This window comes from Protomyctophum parallelum (genome assembly GCF_964188405.1).
Source record: "Protomyctophum parallelum genome assembly, chromosome: 1".
Lineage (NCBI taxonomy): Eukaryota > Metazoa > Chordata > Actinopteri > Myctophiformes > Myctophidae > Protomyctophum > Protomyctophum parallelum.
In genome coordinates, this window is record NC_139697.1 from 49,663,262 (window position 1) to 49,678,878 (window position 15,617).

At 41.9% G+C, this 15,617-nt stretch overlaps 1 protein-coding gene across 1 annotated transcript in view; it reads right to left on the bottom strand.

Moving 5' to 3' along the window:
* The window catches only part of LOC310873759 (uncharacterized protein), a gene marked incomplete at its 3' end in the record, with an annotated part of 85,174 nt that extends 73,018 nt beyond the window's left edge, over positions 1-12,156 (bottom strand). The window contains exons 1-5 of the mRNA XM_083786310.1: positions 12,077-12,156; positions 11,671-11,861; positions 11,434-11,578; positions 10,726-10,853; positions 10,031-10,142 (exon numbers count right to left, since the gene is read on the bottom strand). Coding sequence (XP_083642436.1) covers positions 10,031-10,142; positions 10,726-10,853; positions 11,434-11,578; positions 11,671-11,861; positions 12,077-12,116 — 616 coding nt within the window. The 5' untranslated portion in view covers positions 12,117-12,156. The remainder of the gene's footprint in view (positions 1-10,030; positions 10,143-10,725; positions 10,854-11,433; positions 11,579-11,670; positions 11,862-12,076) is intronic.
* Positions 12,157-15,617: the final 3,461 nt, after the last annotated feature.

Below are 15,617 nucleotides of genomic sequence, written 5' to 3' on the forward strand. Positions count from 1 at the left end.
TATGGAATGTATTTCCTAATTTTTGTTAGTAACCTTACATTATGACATTATGAAGTAACATGAAGTGGTATATGCACTGTCTGCATTTTTCACTGTGTCTCTGCACGTACTTACAGTATAGGCCAGCGGTGGGCAACTTTGACGATGGAGAGGGGCCACTATATTTCCATGCTCACTCCAGAGGGGCCACATTGCATGCATGCAGTCGTAGCAAAAATAGCCGATCAACAAGTTCAAAACGCGTCGCAATGCGACGCGTTTTGAACTTGTAGATTTTGTAGATTTTGAACTTGTAGATTTTGAAATGCATTTGAATTGAAATCCTGAATATTTTTTTGCTATTTTTAATTGGGGCCCTGAAAAGTAATTTGAACTAAATACAAATATATTGGACATAAAAAAAGACAATAACATTATTTGTAATACTACTCAGCAAGCTACTAATTTAGACTTAAAGCGGGTCATGCTTGAATGTTTGGAATTGTAACAGCTGAAACCAATAACATGTCAGTATTCCGAAATTAATCTGAGGGCCACATTAGCTGAAGGTGGCCCCCGGGCCGCCAGTTGCCCATGTATGGTATAGGCCTATACTACATAAAGTATGTGGTTGTGTGTGTGAGAGTTCTGAATTGCTATTACGGTCATCTCTTAAAACAACTTGTCAAAAATGTCCGATCTAGGCCTGGACGATTAGCTCAACAGTCTGGGGGCACCTATAGGCTGCTGAGCCAGCCTGACGGCATGCCGTGAGTTCGACTCCCGATCCCCCCCGAAAAAGCCAAAAGAGATATCTTTAAAAAATGTCCGATCTACTAGCCGACAACAATGCATTGTATTGTGACTGTTGTGACTGTGACACGTTAGATCGGCTATTTTAGAACACTTTCAAAAAATATATTTGAAAATGTTTGAAAATGTTCCCCTTAAAATGGGCACGTCGTACAGGTCCAGTTGAAACTATTTTGTGATCCAGATTTAGCTTTGTTTATTTCCCTGGACTCACTTTACAGCACCGTGGAATGGAGATGGCCTACGTCTGTGGACTATACTTCAGTTATTCACACATCACGTCAGTTTGTCCCGACAGAGGGATTTACTTTCTTTTATTGCAAAAACTACAAAGTTGATCCTTTCGATGTCTGATGAAAGATCAAGGCCGTTTTGGATTGTCTATACAGTATCCAATAGGATCTACCGTCCCACACCGCAACGCACAACGTCTGCTTTGAAGAAGTGGGACGTATTAATAATAAAATATGCCATCATGGTCAACAGATGTTCCATTTTATGCTCTCGTCAGCCTTTGAAGCGTTGCATGTCTGCTTTTACGGAAGGAAGGAAGGAAGGAAGGAGGAATTCGGAACAGAAGTTGCTCTTCACTATTTGGGTTACATGGAAACGGGTCTGGCATCAAGAAGTGCTCAGCCTCTCTCTCTCTCAGAGAGAGAGAGAGAGGCTCTCTCAACCTGGAGACACACCTCTTACTCCTTAGACACACCTCTTACTCCTTAGACACACCTCTTACTCCTTAGACACACCCCTTACTCCTTAGACACACCTCTTACTCCTTAGACACACCTCTTACTCCTTAAGACACACCCCTTACTCCTTAGACACACCTCTTACTCCTTAGACACACCTCTTACTCCTTAGACACACCTCTTACTCCTTAGACACACCCCTTACTCCTTAGACACACCTCTTACTCCTTAGACACACCTCTTACTCCTTAAGACACACCTCTTACTCCTTAGACACACCTCTTACTCCTTAGACACACCTCTTACTCCTTAGACACACCCCTTACTCCTTAGACACACCCCTTACTCCTTAGACACACCTCTTACTCCTTAGACACACCTCTTACTCCTTAGACACACCTCTTACTCCTTAAGACACACCTCTTACTCCTTAGACACACCTCTTACTCCTTAGACACACCTCTTACTCCTTAAGACACACCTCTTACTCCTTAGACACACCTCTTACTCCTTAGACACACCTCTTAGTCCTTAGACACACCTCTTACTCCTTAGACACACCTCTTACTCCTTAGACACACCTCTTACTCCTTAGACACACCTCTTACACCTTAGACACACCTCTTACTCCTTAAGACACACCTCTTACTCCTTAGACACACCTCTTACTCCTTAGACACACCTCTTAATCCTTAGACACACCTCTTACTCCTTAGACACACCTCTTACTCCTTAGACACACCTCTTACTCCTTAGACACACCTCTTACTCCTTAAGACACACCTCTTACTCCTTAGACACACCTCTTACTCCTTAGACACACCTCTTACTCCTTAAGACACACCTCTTACTCCTTAGACACACCTCTTACTCCTTAGACACACCTCTTACTCCTTAAGACACACCTCTTACTCCTTAGACACACCTCTTACTCCTTAGACACACCTCTTAGTCCTTAGACACACCTCTTACTCCTTAGACACACCTCTTACTCCTTAGACACACCTCTTACTCCTTAGACACACCTATTACACCTTAGACACACCTCTTACTCCTTAGACACACCTCTTACTCCTTAAGACACACCTCTTACTCCTTAGACACACCTCTTACTCCTTAGACATACCTCTTACTCCTTAAGACACACCTCTTACTCCTTAGACACACCTCTTACTCCTTAGACATACCTCTTACTCCTTAGACACACCTCTTACTCCTTAAGACACACCTCTTACTCCTTAGACACACCTCTTACTCCTTAAGACACACCTCTTACTCCTTAGACACACCTCTTACTCCTTAGACACACCTCTTACTCCTTAGACACACCTTAGACACTCGCTTATCGTTCGCGGAAGTAATTTCTCTATGGAGAATAACATGGGGTGATCTTAATATCGTCTACTATAAGCGTTGTGGTCCAAAAATAAACAAGCTGTTATTGTCAGGGAGGTGTCTCTGTATCGTTTGAGACATGCAGTCAGTCACTCATAAGTTTATATGATACAGTCTGCTTCTAGCTAAAATGTAACTAATTCAGTAGCAGTAACAATAGAGTTTTCTCTCAGTCAGTTGATTCTTCATATCCATATGAGTGAAACACAGTTCTTATATGAGGCGTTCTAATATCCCCCTTGGGGATTACAATGCATATAAAAAGTAGATGAACCCGTGGATTTATAGCGCCCTCTACCGATATTGACGTCAGACTTCGGTGCTTCTATTGGGACTGTCTAATTACAATTATCAATCAATCAATCAATCAATCAATGCTGATCGTGAATGCCTTAATCGCCTCTTGTGTCTGTGATGTGTTTTACACTACAGGCCAGACCGGGAACAGGAATCATGGTTAGGAATGTACATGACAGCGACCTCCATCTGTCCACACAAGAAAATTAGCAGCGCGCGCGCACACACGCACACACGCACACACACACACACACACACACACACACACACACACACACACACACACACACACACACACACACACACACACAGAAAGAGGCAAAAAAAAACAAGCAATCTCCAGTCCGCTTGCCGTCACCTAGACGGAGATAAAAAAGCAAACATGAAAGTCAACATCTCTCAGTTGACTGAGATTGTTTGAGTGGAGCAGATGTTTTGTGTTTTATGTTTCGAGAAGATATGCCAGTTATTTCAAAGCATGACACTACTGTATGTGCTGTAGCCTACTGTACTGTATGTCTGTACATGCTACTGTATGTGCTGTTTGGGCTTTTTGTAACCGTTTGATTTATTTAATTTGTTCGTTTTCATGTTTGGAGCCAAACTAAACTAAAACTAATTATAACATTATTCTAACAGATCTGAAGTAAGCTTTCGAAACATTCGTCAGCAATTCAAAGCAGGTATCTGGTGTATGCTGCAGACCTTTATATAAAACACATTGTTGAATCATACTGAACTATTATACCGAATCCAATCTAACAGTAGGACTGTTCTGACAAGGCCTCAGATCTAAAATAACCCAATCTAACAGTAGGACTGTTCTGACAAGGACTCAGACGATCTGAGACTAAAACAACCACTAAAGTCTCATTTCACCGCTTTTCTTTCCTTGCAACAACAAAGCTACTGGTCTCCCAAATCAGGCTGTCTGCCCCACACTGAATACTATCGCCATTTTATTGAATTGTGTCAACTAAATCCTCCATTAGAGATTGTAATAATGCAAACAGAGCGACTTACATTAAGCAAAAACAAAGCATGTCATACATCACATATATAAAAAGTAGTTATCATGAATCATGTATAAACTAAGAACGTAACAGTGGAGTATCTATGTCAACTACACATACTATACTATATTATATATTATACAATATACATGTGTACTATAAAGTGCTATGACTACATAAAATGTAGTGCTGTCTACGTAACGAGCTATAAGTCTGTTTAAAATACTATCTAAGTCTACATAAAGTGCTATCTAAGGGGCTAGGCTAGGGCAAGTGCTACGGGCCATGGTGGAGTCTGAAAAGGTGGGTTTTCAGACTACGGCCGAAGATTGGGAGTGATGCTGCAGTTCTGACTGTGATGGGAAGTGCATTCCATAGTTTAGATTGGGAGTGAGGCTGCAGTTCTGACTGTGATGGGAAGTTCATTCCATAGTTTAGATTGGGAGTGAGTCTGCAGTTCTGACTGTGATGGGAAGTGCATTCCATAGTTTAGATTGGGAGTGAGGCTGCAGTTCTGACTGCAATGGGAAGTGCATTCCATAGTTTAGATTGGGAGTGAGGCTGCAGTTCTGACTGTGATGGGAAGTGCATTCCATAGTTTAGATTGGGAGTGAGGCTGCAGTTCTGACTGCAATGGGAAGTGCATTCCATAGTTTTGGAGCCAGAAGGGAGAAGAGTTTTTGGACATGTGGAGCGTTGTTGTCCCGGCGTTTTTAGTGAAGGTACCTCCGGCTTCCCAGCTTCCCCACGGCTTTAAGAGGGGCCTATTGAGACCTGAGGATGGGGTGTGACTGTTGAGCTCTCATTTTCACGGAGAGGAAGTCAACAAAATGTACCGGTGGGGTATATAGGCTACCGTAGCTACCAGCTGACAGGCCGAACGGGAGCCCAGCTGCAGCGCCCAAACAGGCAGGCCCTTTCTTCTTCTTCATGTGTGGAAATAAGTCCTCCTCCACCCATAATTCATTCAGATGATTCACACTGTAGGAAAGGAAAGGAAAGGTACCATGTTTACCCAGGGAAGTGGACTAAGCTCAAGAACTTGTTTACAGCCAGGCCCTGCTCATAGAAACATTTCATGGTAGGGGGTTCAATGCCTTGTTCAAGGGCACTTCAGCGGTGGTCATTTTAACGTGCCGGTCCGGGGATACGAACTATAGCGACCTTCCTTCCGATATCAAGACCGCTCCGCAAACCGTTCGGCCACCGCTGCCCCCATGGAGTCATTTACAACTCTGTCCAAGCGTTTCACGGGGATCCTGAGGTCGACTGACCACAAAAAGAGATTCACAGCATAGTGTTGTTTTTGGCAAAGAATTTCCATTTTAGTTTTATATTAGTCCTAGTGTAATTAACTCCCTCCACGCGCAGACAGACACAAGTGGTTTCCTTGAAACTGATTCATTTGAAGGCTTGTGGATCCTCCAAATTCACCGTGAAAACTAAACAAACAATGAAACAAGCACGTTACAATTTACATAAGGTGACATGCACAGCATGTAAATCATACATGGGCAACTCGGCCCGGGGGCCACATGCGGCCCCCACCTTCACTTAATGCGGCCCTCAGGTTAATATCAAAATACTGATGTAGTATTGATTGATTGATTGATTTAATTCCAAACATGCAAACCCACTTTAATTACTTCAGTCTGTTATTGTCTTTTTTTGTGTCCAATATATTTGGATTTTGTTTGCAAAGTTAACATGACTATAACTAAATGCATTTGAAATTAAATAAAAAGGGTTATTTTCAGGATTGCAATGCAAAAAATGGCAAGAAATAAATGGTATAACTAATAAAAGTCAAATATCTCAAATAAAACACAGCGAGACAATTGATTGAACAAAAGAAAAAAGCTATTTTGATTCTGATTAAGTAATATTATTAGTTGAAGGCTGCTGTGTCTCTGTGTAAATATCTGTGTAAATATCAATAGGACAAAAGAAGACTTGAGTTTCTCACATTCCTAAAACGGAACCTTTTGTATAGCGGTTTGCACAAGTCATGGCATCATAAAACCACAGGCCATCCGTTTACAGACCGCTGTCGTTTCTCTACACACAAACCTCAGAATAGAACCAAGGCCATATATTATAACCCATTCTGACCTGAGATCAGATTCTAAAAATGTTCTTCTACATCCTGACAGTTTCCCATTCTGACCTGAGATAAGATTCTAAAAATGTTCTTCTACATCCTGACAGTTTTCTGGAAAAAGCTACGTTTCTATGTCAGTGGTTCTTCGATTTTTCAAAAATAGCAGACCTACAAGCTCGTAGCGCTATGAGCTTGTAGATCTGCTATTTTTCAATAGCTAAAGCATGACATAATGCTAACACACAAAGGGGTTCCTGCCCCAAAATGGGATAATGTAGGATGTGGAATGTAAACATTGTCTCCAAAAACATTTGCCTTTGCGAGCGCTGACATTTTCCCCCTCCAGGCGGTCTCAGAGACGTGAACAATGATCGGCTCAACTGTCTCTAACCTTTAACCTCTCGCTCACCATCAGAGAACAGGGTTTTTCAAATTGTTGTGTTTTTAGTAGGGCTGTCAATCAATTCAAATATTTAATCTGATTAATCGCATGATTGTCCATAGTTAACTGTGATTAATCGCAAATTAATCGCATATTTTTTATCCGTTCTAAATATACCTTAAATCAGTGGTTTTCAAGATTTTTCATATCAAGGTCCATTATTTATTCTGCATTTGAGCCACGGACCACCATTTGATGACATTTAGCCTTCCAGACCCAAACTAAAGAACTGTATTGATGTTGGCCAATGGTACCATTACGAGAGATAACGGGCCATGTTGATCAAAATAACATGTTTTCTAAGTTTTCTAATTGTGTAGACTTAAATTAACTTAAGTAATGCAGCTGTTTAACAATTATTCAACTCTTCAGTGTAAAATTGCCATGCGTCTCTCAACCATTCTGTCAAACTTCACAGTGCGTTAATCGCGCGTTAAAAAAAAGTAGTGCCGTTAAAAGGATTGTGAGTTAACTAGTTAATAGTGCGTTAACTTTGACAGCCCTAGTTTTTAGATCAGCGGTTTTCAAACCTTTTAGTCTCTTCATCCAATTAAGGCTCTCCTGAATTACATTTTCTTTATCGAACCTTATACATTTATGTCATATTACGCTATACGTTAAATATGCAAATCTTTCCTCCCTAAGATACAGACTCACGAGGAACACTGGAGAGAATGGTATAGTTTCCATTAGGACAGAAAGCATGTGAACCCCAGCATCCCATATAGCCTACTCTGTGGGGGAACATTCACCAAAATATAGCAGATCTACAAGCCCACAATCATGCGTCACAAGTGCGTGACAGGTTGTGAGCTTGTAGCTCACAAAAAACGGCTATTTTCTGTGAGAAGGAGGAGGAAGAGGAAGAGGAGGAGGAGGAGGAGGTGGTTTGGTGGCCTTACTTAAGTCTAGAGGTGGTTATAAGTGGTTCCACTGAAGTGATGTTGATAAATTCCATTTGGCCACTAATGGAAATAATTGATCAGAGATATTCTTATCACTTCACATGGCTCAGAGACCCTGTTTTACGATGCGTACATCGGACATTTTTTTGGTCCATATATATATTCTGACATAACCCGGGGCCACATTAAGTGAAGGTGGGGGGCCGCATGTGGCCCCCGGGCCGCCAGTTGACCACCCCTGCTCTACTGTACATATAGGACACATTATATATAGCTCATGCTGTAACATTGAACCTGACTGATTCCATCTCTGACTGCATCTCCTCCTCGATCGGCCACCGTTCAGCTCAGTTCCGCAGGCAGCAACATTCCTGGCATTCTGCCCCCGACACTGGATTCTTGACCCGCGCTCAGTCGCTCGCTCCTGTCGCCATGTCCGCCCGGAGTGTCTAGCCCATTCTGACCTGAGATCAGATTCATACGAGGTTTCCACTGGGACACACACACTGGTCTGATGAACCCATTCTGACCTGAGATCAGATTCATACGAGGTTTCCACTGGGACACACACGGGTCTATCATTAACCCACTCTGACCTGAGATCAGATTCATACGAGGTTTCCACTGCGGACACACACTGGGTCTGATTAACCCATTCTGACCTGAGATCAGATTCTAAAAGAAATGTCAGTCGTTCTTCGATTTAAAAAAAATAATAGCAGACCTACAAGCTCGTAGCGCGCCACTCGGTGGCGCGCTATGAGCTTGTAGATCTGCTGTTTTTCAATAGCATGACATGATGCTATAACACCAAACTGGGTTCCCGTTCAGAATGGGCTAGTGTTGTATAGGTGACCGCCGACCCCTCCCTGCCCACATCCCATCCCCTGTACCTCCTCCTCCTCCACCGCTCCGCTACGCAGTCAGGAGGGTAAATAAACCCATCAAATGGTCCTGGTCCGGTCCGTGATGGAGAGAGAGAGTACACACACAGAAAAACCCCAGGTCAAAAACGACACAACTTGGGTCATTTTTCAACCAATTTGTGGGTCAAAAAGGGACTAACTGGTACTTGGGTCATTTTGACCCACAAAGAAGGGTTATTCAATTCGACCCAAAATATTGGGTTATATTAATAACCCATTTTGAGAGTCAAATTAACCCAAATGCCAGTTGATTTGACCCATAATCTTGGGTTAACCCAAGTTATATAATTAACCCATTTTGAGGGTCAAATTAACCCAAATGCCAGTTAATTTGACCCATAATCTTGGGTTAACCAAAGTTATATAAATAACCCATAATTGAGGGTCAAAATAACCCAAATGCCAGTTGATTTGACCCATAATCTTGGGTTAACCCAAGTTATATAATTAACCCATTTTGAGGGTCAAATTAACCCAAATGCCAGTTAATTTGACCCATAATCTTGGGTTCACCAAAGTTATATAAATAACCCATAATTGAGGGTCAAAATAACCCAAACGCCAGTTGATTTGATCCATAATCTTGGGTTAACCAAAGTTATATAAATAACCCATAATTGAGGGTCAAAATAACCCAAATGCCAGTTGATTTGATCCATAATCTTGGTTTAACCAAAGTTATATAAATAACCCATAATTGAGGGTCAAAATAACCCAAATGCCAGTTGATTTGATCCATAATCTTGGGTTCACCCAAGTTTATATATTTTTTGCATAAAGTGGTGAAATTGTCCTTTAATGCAATAAAAATGTATAATGAATGCATTTATATTGAACAGACCCATGTTGGAGGTGAAGTGGTCCTTTAACTTTTAGAGGGTATGCAGGAACCCCAGTGGCAAAAAACAAACAATTTTGGCTTGCATTAAACATTAGATAATGTTAAATTCATGCACATATTCTCAAAGGTATAAATCTATGAAAATAAACTACCAGAGAACTACCAGAAAACTGTCGTTTTCATAAGAATATTTATCAAGAAAGATGCAGCTGCCAAACATCGGCCAAAAGTCACAAATATGAGACATGCAAGACATGTGAGCTTAATTTGTTGTTTAATATTAGAAAAACAAAAGCACACACCATATCAAATAGGCCCTGGTCAGATGCAAAACATTGGCTAAAACTTTTTTTTTAACTTTTTTTAAAGCAGTAATAATGTTAAAAGAATTAACCCTCCGATGTTGGGGACAAGAAAACACTGTCCATTTTAAAGTCTGGTATTGACTATTGCTTTCCTCAAGAATGCAACTTGATTTGACTCTTTTCCTGGTAAGTTGTACACTACCCGCTGGAGAAACTGCCATGGATGGGTACACTGCTTGGGGTAGTCAAAGTCAAATACGTAAAATGCCTTGAAGCACACATCAACAGCCCCACGCAGTGTGTTTTCAGGGAATGCCTGACCTGCCATAATCACAAAGGCCTGGGCGGCACATCGTTGCGGTTCCCCCAGCACGAGGACAGATGGGGGCCTTCCCTCAGTCTGCAGGAGGTACTCCACCATATTTGTCCCAACCTAGACAGGGGCACAAAGAAATAAAAATAAAAGTGAATGTTTAGTTGAAAGCAAATCATAAGCAAGATATCAAAATACCAGTTTGGGTTATCATATTTATATCAACTACAAGGAAGCCAAATTAAATCTAGTTAAACCCATTCTGACCTGAGATCAGATTAAAAAAATGTCTTCTACATCCTGACAGTTTTCTGAAAAAGCTATGTTTCTATGTCAGTGGTTCTTCGATTTTTCAAAAATAGCAGACTTACAAGCTCGTAGGGCGCCACTCGGTGGCGCGCTATGAGCTTGTATATATGCTATTTTTCAATAGCTAAAGCATAACATAATGCTAACACCAAAAGGGGTTCCCGCCCAGAATGGGTTCAAAACCAAAAAAAAGTGCAGCAATGTTTCTTTATCTGAAATTGGGTCTGGACCTCTCCAAAGTAGCCTAGAGTTAGAGTCCCGCTCATGACAGACTTTGCTGCATGCCTGCACTCACCAGCCCTCTTACCATTTGCTGTCAACCTATCCCATCAATAAAGAAGCCCAACAATAAATTATTAAAAAAAAAAAACAGAATCAATGCAATTGTACTTACTGGCTTGAGATCGATGAAGGCCAAGCGGGACTCTTCAGCGGAGTGCCGGACAGACTTTTTGTTGGATCTATAGACAGTCTGTGGTAACAACCGGGGCAGCAGCCTGAGGGCAAGTTCCCCTTTGGCATCTGTAGATAAACAAGTGTCAAATACAATTTTAATACATTTTAAGACCTTTTCAATAACTCAAAGACAAAAAATACAATTACTGTTGAAAAGGAGATGGACATACTAGACTATTATCACAAATCAACAGAACTTGGCAAAAGCTATAACTGTAGATCCACAAGCTCAGTCTCACATGGCCAGACTGTTGCCTCTCACAATTTTCAAACGCTTCAGTCATACAGGAGTAACGAAAGCTCCATCATGAGTAAGCGATAAAGCGAGACTCTTCCCCACTTAGGCTACATGTATTGTATGTTTCGTCTTTACAGTCCCGTAAAGTTTTCTTAAGAAATCACCTAAGCATATATAGCCTTCTGTTTAGTAGAAATGGAAATAAAAGCTATTTTAAAATATATTTTTGTTAACGGATTACTTTTATTTAAGGAGGTGTAGTTCCAGACTCAAGGCATTCAGATATGGCTATGTGAGACTAACTAGCTCATAACACATTTGAGCACGGTTGGAGAAAATCTATTTCCCATGATCTAAATCAAAAGTAAAGGAATCACAGGATCCTTGCTATGAAACAGAACAACATACCCAGTGACATCTCATCGACAGGAAATGAGGGGAGTTTTCCATCTCGTTTGGCCAGGTGCAGGACTTTCTCTGCATATTCGGTCACCCATGTCTCAAACAACTTTGGTGCAGCCTCGCCATAAAGCTCCAAGAAGTCCTGTGATATCTAAAAAAAACAGGACAAATCTTTTTAAAAGATATTCAATGCAACAGCTGCCATTTCAATGAGAATATGTAGTAGGCATGGTTTATCCATACCATGCCTGGACTGGTGAGACGAGGGTACTCTGCTAGGATCTCTTTGATATCCTTGGATGCATTCTCCCGTATCCATCTGGCTCTGCAGAGAACGGTGTCCTTCATATACTTCTGGACCTGGGCGAAGGGTTCCAAGTTGTGCTTAAGCCATTCTCTTTTCCCATTTGACGCTCCGTCTGGTGTGGTCGATTCTATAGAAAAGATACAAAACATTGTTCTTCCTTTATGACAAGTTTGCACAGTTTGTTAATTCAATGGTAAAAGCTCATTATTAGTCAGTTGAATCTTGACCACTAGGTCAAAAATTGTGTCATATCCTGTCTCGGTGAGACATGACCTTTGACACAATCTAAATGTCTTAATAGAATAGCAGGACGACAAATTTCAACCAACCCAATTGTATTACCTGGTATTTCTGCCCTGTGTCGCTCATTGGCTTCCGGCATTTGCTGACTGGACCCAGGACTTTGCCCACTGGACCCAGAACTGTGCTGACTGGACTGAGGCCGTTTCCTATTTCGAGAATTATGAAGCCTTTCCTCAACTCAATGAATCCAGTAGCTGGAAAGTAGCACGTTTTACCATCTTTGGTTTGTCCCTTCCGGCTTTTGATCCACCATATTTCCTGGAAACGATAAAGACAAGATAGAACTCTGTCAACCTTTGCAATGTTATGTTTCAACCCTTTACTTGTACAGTGTGTGACAAAGGCTTTAGTCAACATGGTCATCTAAAATCACACACGATACAGGGGAAAAACCTTTTGAGTGAAAAGTTTGTGAAAAAGGCTTTATTCGCATAGATAAGCTAAAAGCACACATGATGACTCATACAGGGGAAAAGCCCTTTACCTGTACAGTTTGTGGCAAGGGCTGTAGTCAAAATAGGGACTTAAAACGACACATGACTCCTCATACAGGGGGAAAGCCCTTTGAGTGTTGTGGCTAAAGGTTTAGTAAAAATATGAAAACACACATGAAGACACATACAGAGGTAGAAGCTGTTAAATGATGAGTGCTTTTTTCAGAGAGGCCAATTGAGTTGACATAATTATCACCAAATTAATCCAGCTAGATATATTCAACATGATTGACTATATACAATGATAGGTTACTGAGTTACCGCTACTGAGTTACCGCTCAGGTAACACCAGGTGTCCTGCATGCTGGCTTGTGAAGTATGACCACTTATTCAAAAGTAAAAATATAAACAACAAGGCCAGGGGAAGAAAACTCACATATTGTCGACAGGGCGGCAGTAGGTTGTGAAGTTGGCTGGGGTCAAGGGTCAAGGGCCGGTGATTTCTCAGAGCAATCCTCATGTGAGGAGGGGCCGCCTCCCAAGCAGATGACGCAGTCTTCACAGTATGAGGAAAAGGTCCCCAGAATGCAGACCGGGCAACCCCGGAAGAATGAATATGGGCTTTGGGGTCGCAAGAGATATAACGCTTACCCAAGGCGTTATGAGTTTCTTTCAAGAGAGCATGTACAGAAGAATGAATATGGGCATGCTTACATTCAAGAGAGCAGGTGCAGAACAATGACGTTCTGGCCAGGGACACAGATCTGATAGCTGACCACATGTCAAAACGACCAGTACTTCACTCCAGGAGAATATCCGAAGGCGGCGAGGCCAGGGCAGACTGCAGGAAAGGGGACTTTGAAGTTCCACCACAGGCCCACTGATAAATCAAGGAAGGCGGCGGTTTGGTGGTGATTGATGTCATTACTGTGATGAGATCATTGGTGTTGTTCGCCAAAGTGTTTTTGTATAAATCTATTGTAAAGTTTGAATGGTCAAGTTAATATGGGTACTGTGAGAAGATATTTTATTCCCCATGGATAAAAAGAAGGGAAGCGGCTGACTTGCATGCTGTCCTCCTTATCAGGAAATTAGAGAACTGTCTGGCTGACCTAGTGACCTCCCCTGGTTTCCCAAGGTATCTAGGAGAGATTTACACCCCCACCCCTAGTCTCACCCCATGTTGGCTGATGTAGGCAGACACTATGAGTTCATTTTATTGTGTGTTGTTTTGGTTGTCACCTCTGAAACTGATATAATGATTATTAACTGTTTTGTTTTTAATAGTTTACAAGTTGAATTGAAAAAGGGATGATTGTTTTCGCCTCCCTATTAACTAAGTAGAAGTTTGATCCCAGGTTGCTCATGTGTTCATATGACAACATAATGGTGTAGGCCTAAACAGGTTAAGTAAAAATATAAGTTTTAATATAAAGTAGGGATGATGTTATTTTAGCCTCCCTGGATTCTTAGAGACAGTATTGTGTTTTAAATTAGTTTAAATGCTAAAATGTAATGTTTGTAGGAGGTGTGTTTGTAGAGCACATGGTAAAAGGTCCTTAGATCTCTTTAGTTGATAAGTAAGGGCCCACAAATAAATAGGAGTTGGCATGAGAAGGTGTGTCTGTTTTCCCCTCACTAAGCCATAGTGAGTTATTTGGCGCCAGCCATCTTCAAAAAATATCAAAGCATGGAAAAAAAAAAACAAAGGTTACCTCCCCCCTCAGGAACATACAGTATATAACCCCTCAGGGCAGAGGGTTCAGGGTTCCAGTCTTCAGTCCGGAGGGGAGAGGAGAGGTACCAGATCACAGAGGATGCTCTAAGCTTTTCAAAGAAAGTAGCAGTTTTAGAAACTTAGTAATAGTAATTTACCGTATATCTCCAGTTTTCCTAAACGACTTTTTATTTTTCCTAGTTTCTTTCCTTTATGATTATATAATTTTTGTATGCAACTACAACTGTATAATAAATCTTCACATTTTTGGAAAATCAACACCCTGGTCTTGTATCCGTCTATTTTGGTGAGTGACCTGTTCGATTAATATTGAATTATGGGTCCAGGGTATAATTATGCACTATTGGATGAGCGATGTGTCAGTAGCCTCAATTGCTATGCACGGTCAGGACAAAGAGAAGAAATCTACTAAAGTTTGCATTTCAACCCAACTCATGTCACAGGCGAGACGCTATGACCTCTGTGTTCAACGGCCAGACTCCTCAGGCGAACCGCTGAGGGTGTCCTAATAACAGAGGCCGCACTATCCTTTAGGCGAGACGCTGGGGGTATAGGGCGGTGCTCTCTCTTCATCAGCAGTTCAATAGATACCCAGGCCTTACAGGCGAGTCGCTGTAGGGTCCTGGGATCTGATTTCACCATATAATATACCTGGAACTTCCACCGTTGTTCGGTGGAGGGAGACCGTGACAATTCAACTCAACTCAACTTCACCGTACTATTACAGACAGAAAGAGTGACCGACCGAACTTGAACCTACAAAGGGGGACCTGCATTGTCAAGTACACTCAGACTGTCTAACATGGCGTCCCTGAATTTTTTTGAGTGTGGTGGCGCGTTGCACGCGTTCATCCTCAAAACGGAACCGCTGGTCTTTTGGAACAAGTATGGAAAAGATGACAGGTGTCAAGCGGACCCTGGAACACAAGCACACAAATAATCAAGCGTTGGAGGTTCATGGAGTGTGAATTTCCCAGCATTACATGTAACAAAAGGGACATAAAGGATTTTTGCTCTCTATGTACACGTGCAAATGATATTGGCTCTGGATGCTGATTTGGTTGGGTGAACGATAACACAAACAATGGGTTGATTGCGGAAAGTAATCACAAGGGGGGAATATGAAACGTGCAAAGCCCCAAATGGAGACTCTGGTTTTGGAATGAGTAGACACTGGGAGGAGTGTGGAACATGCTGTGCAGGAAGGGTGAGGAGCCCCAGAGCCTGGGACGCTCACACTCACACGATCATCCCAACCATTCAGTCCCAACCATTCACACTCGGTGTGGTGAATGTATGCCTACTGCATGTGCGTTTTGCTATTCAAGGAGATTGGGAGTTGGACATGCAATTGTGCGTCTGGCGAACAGACCCTGGGTCATGGACCCGGTGAGATAGGCTATATACA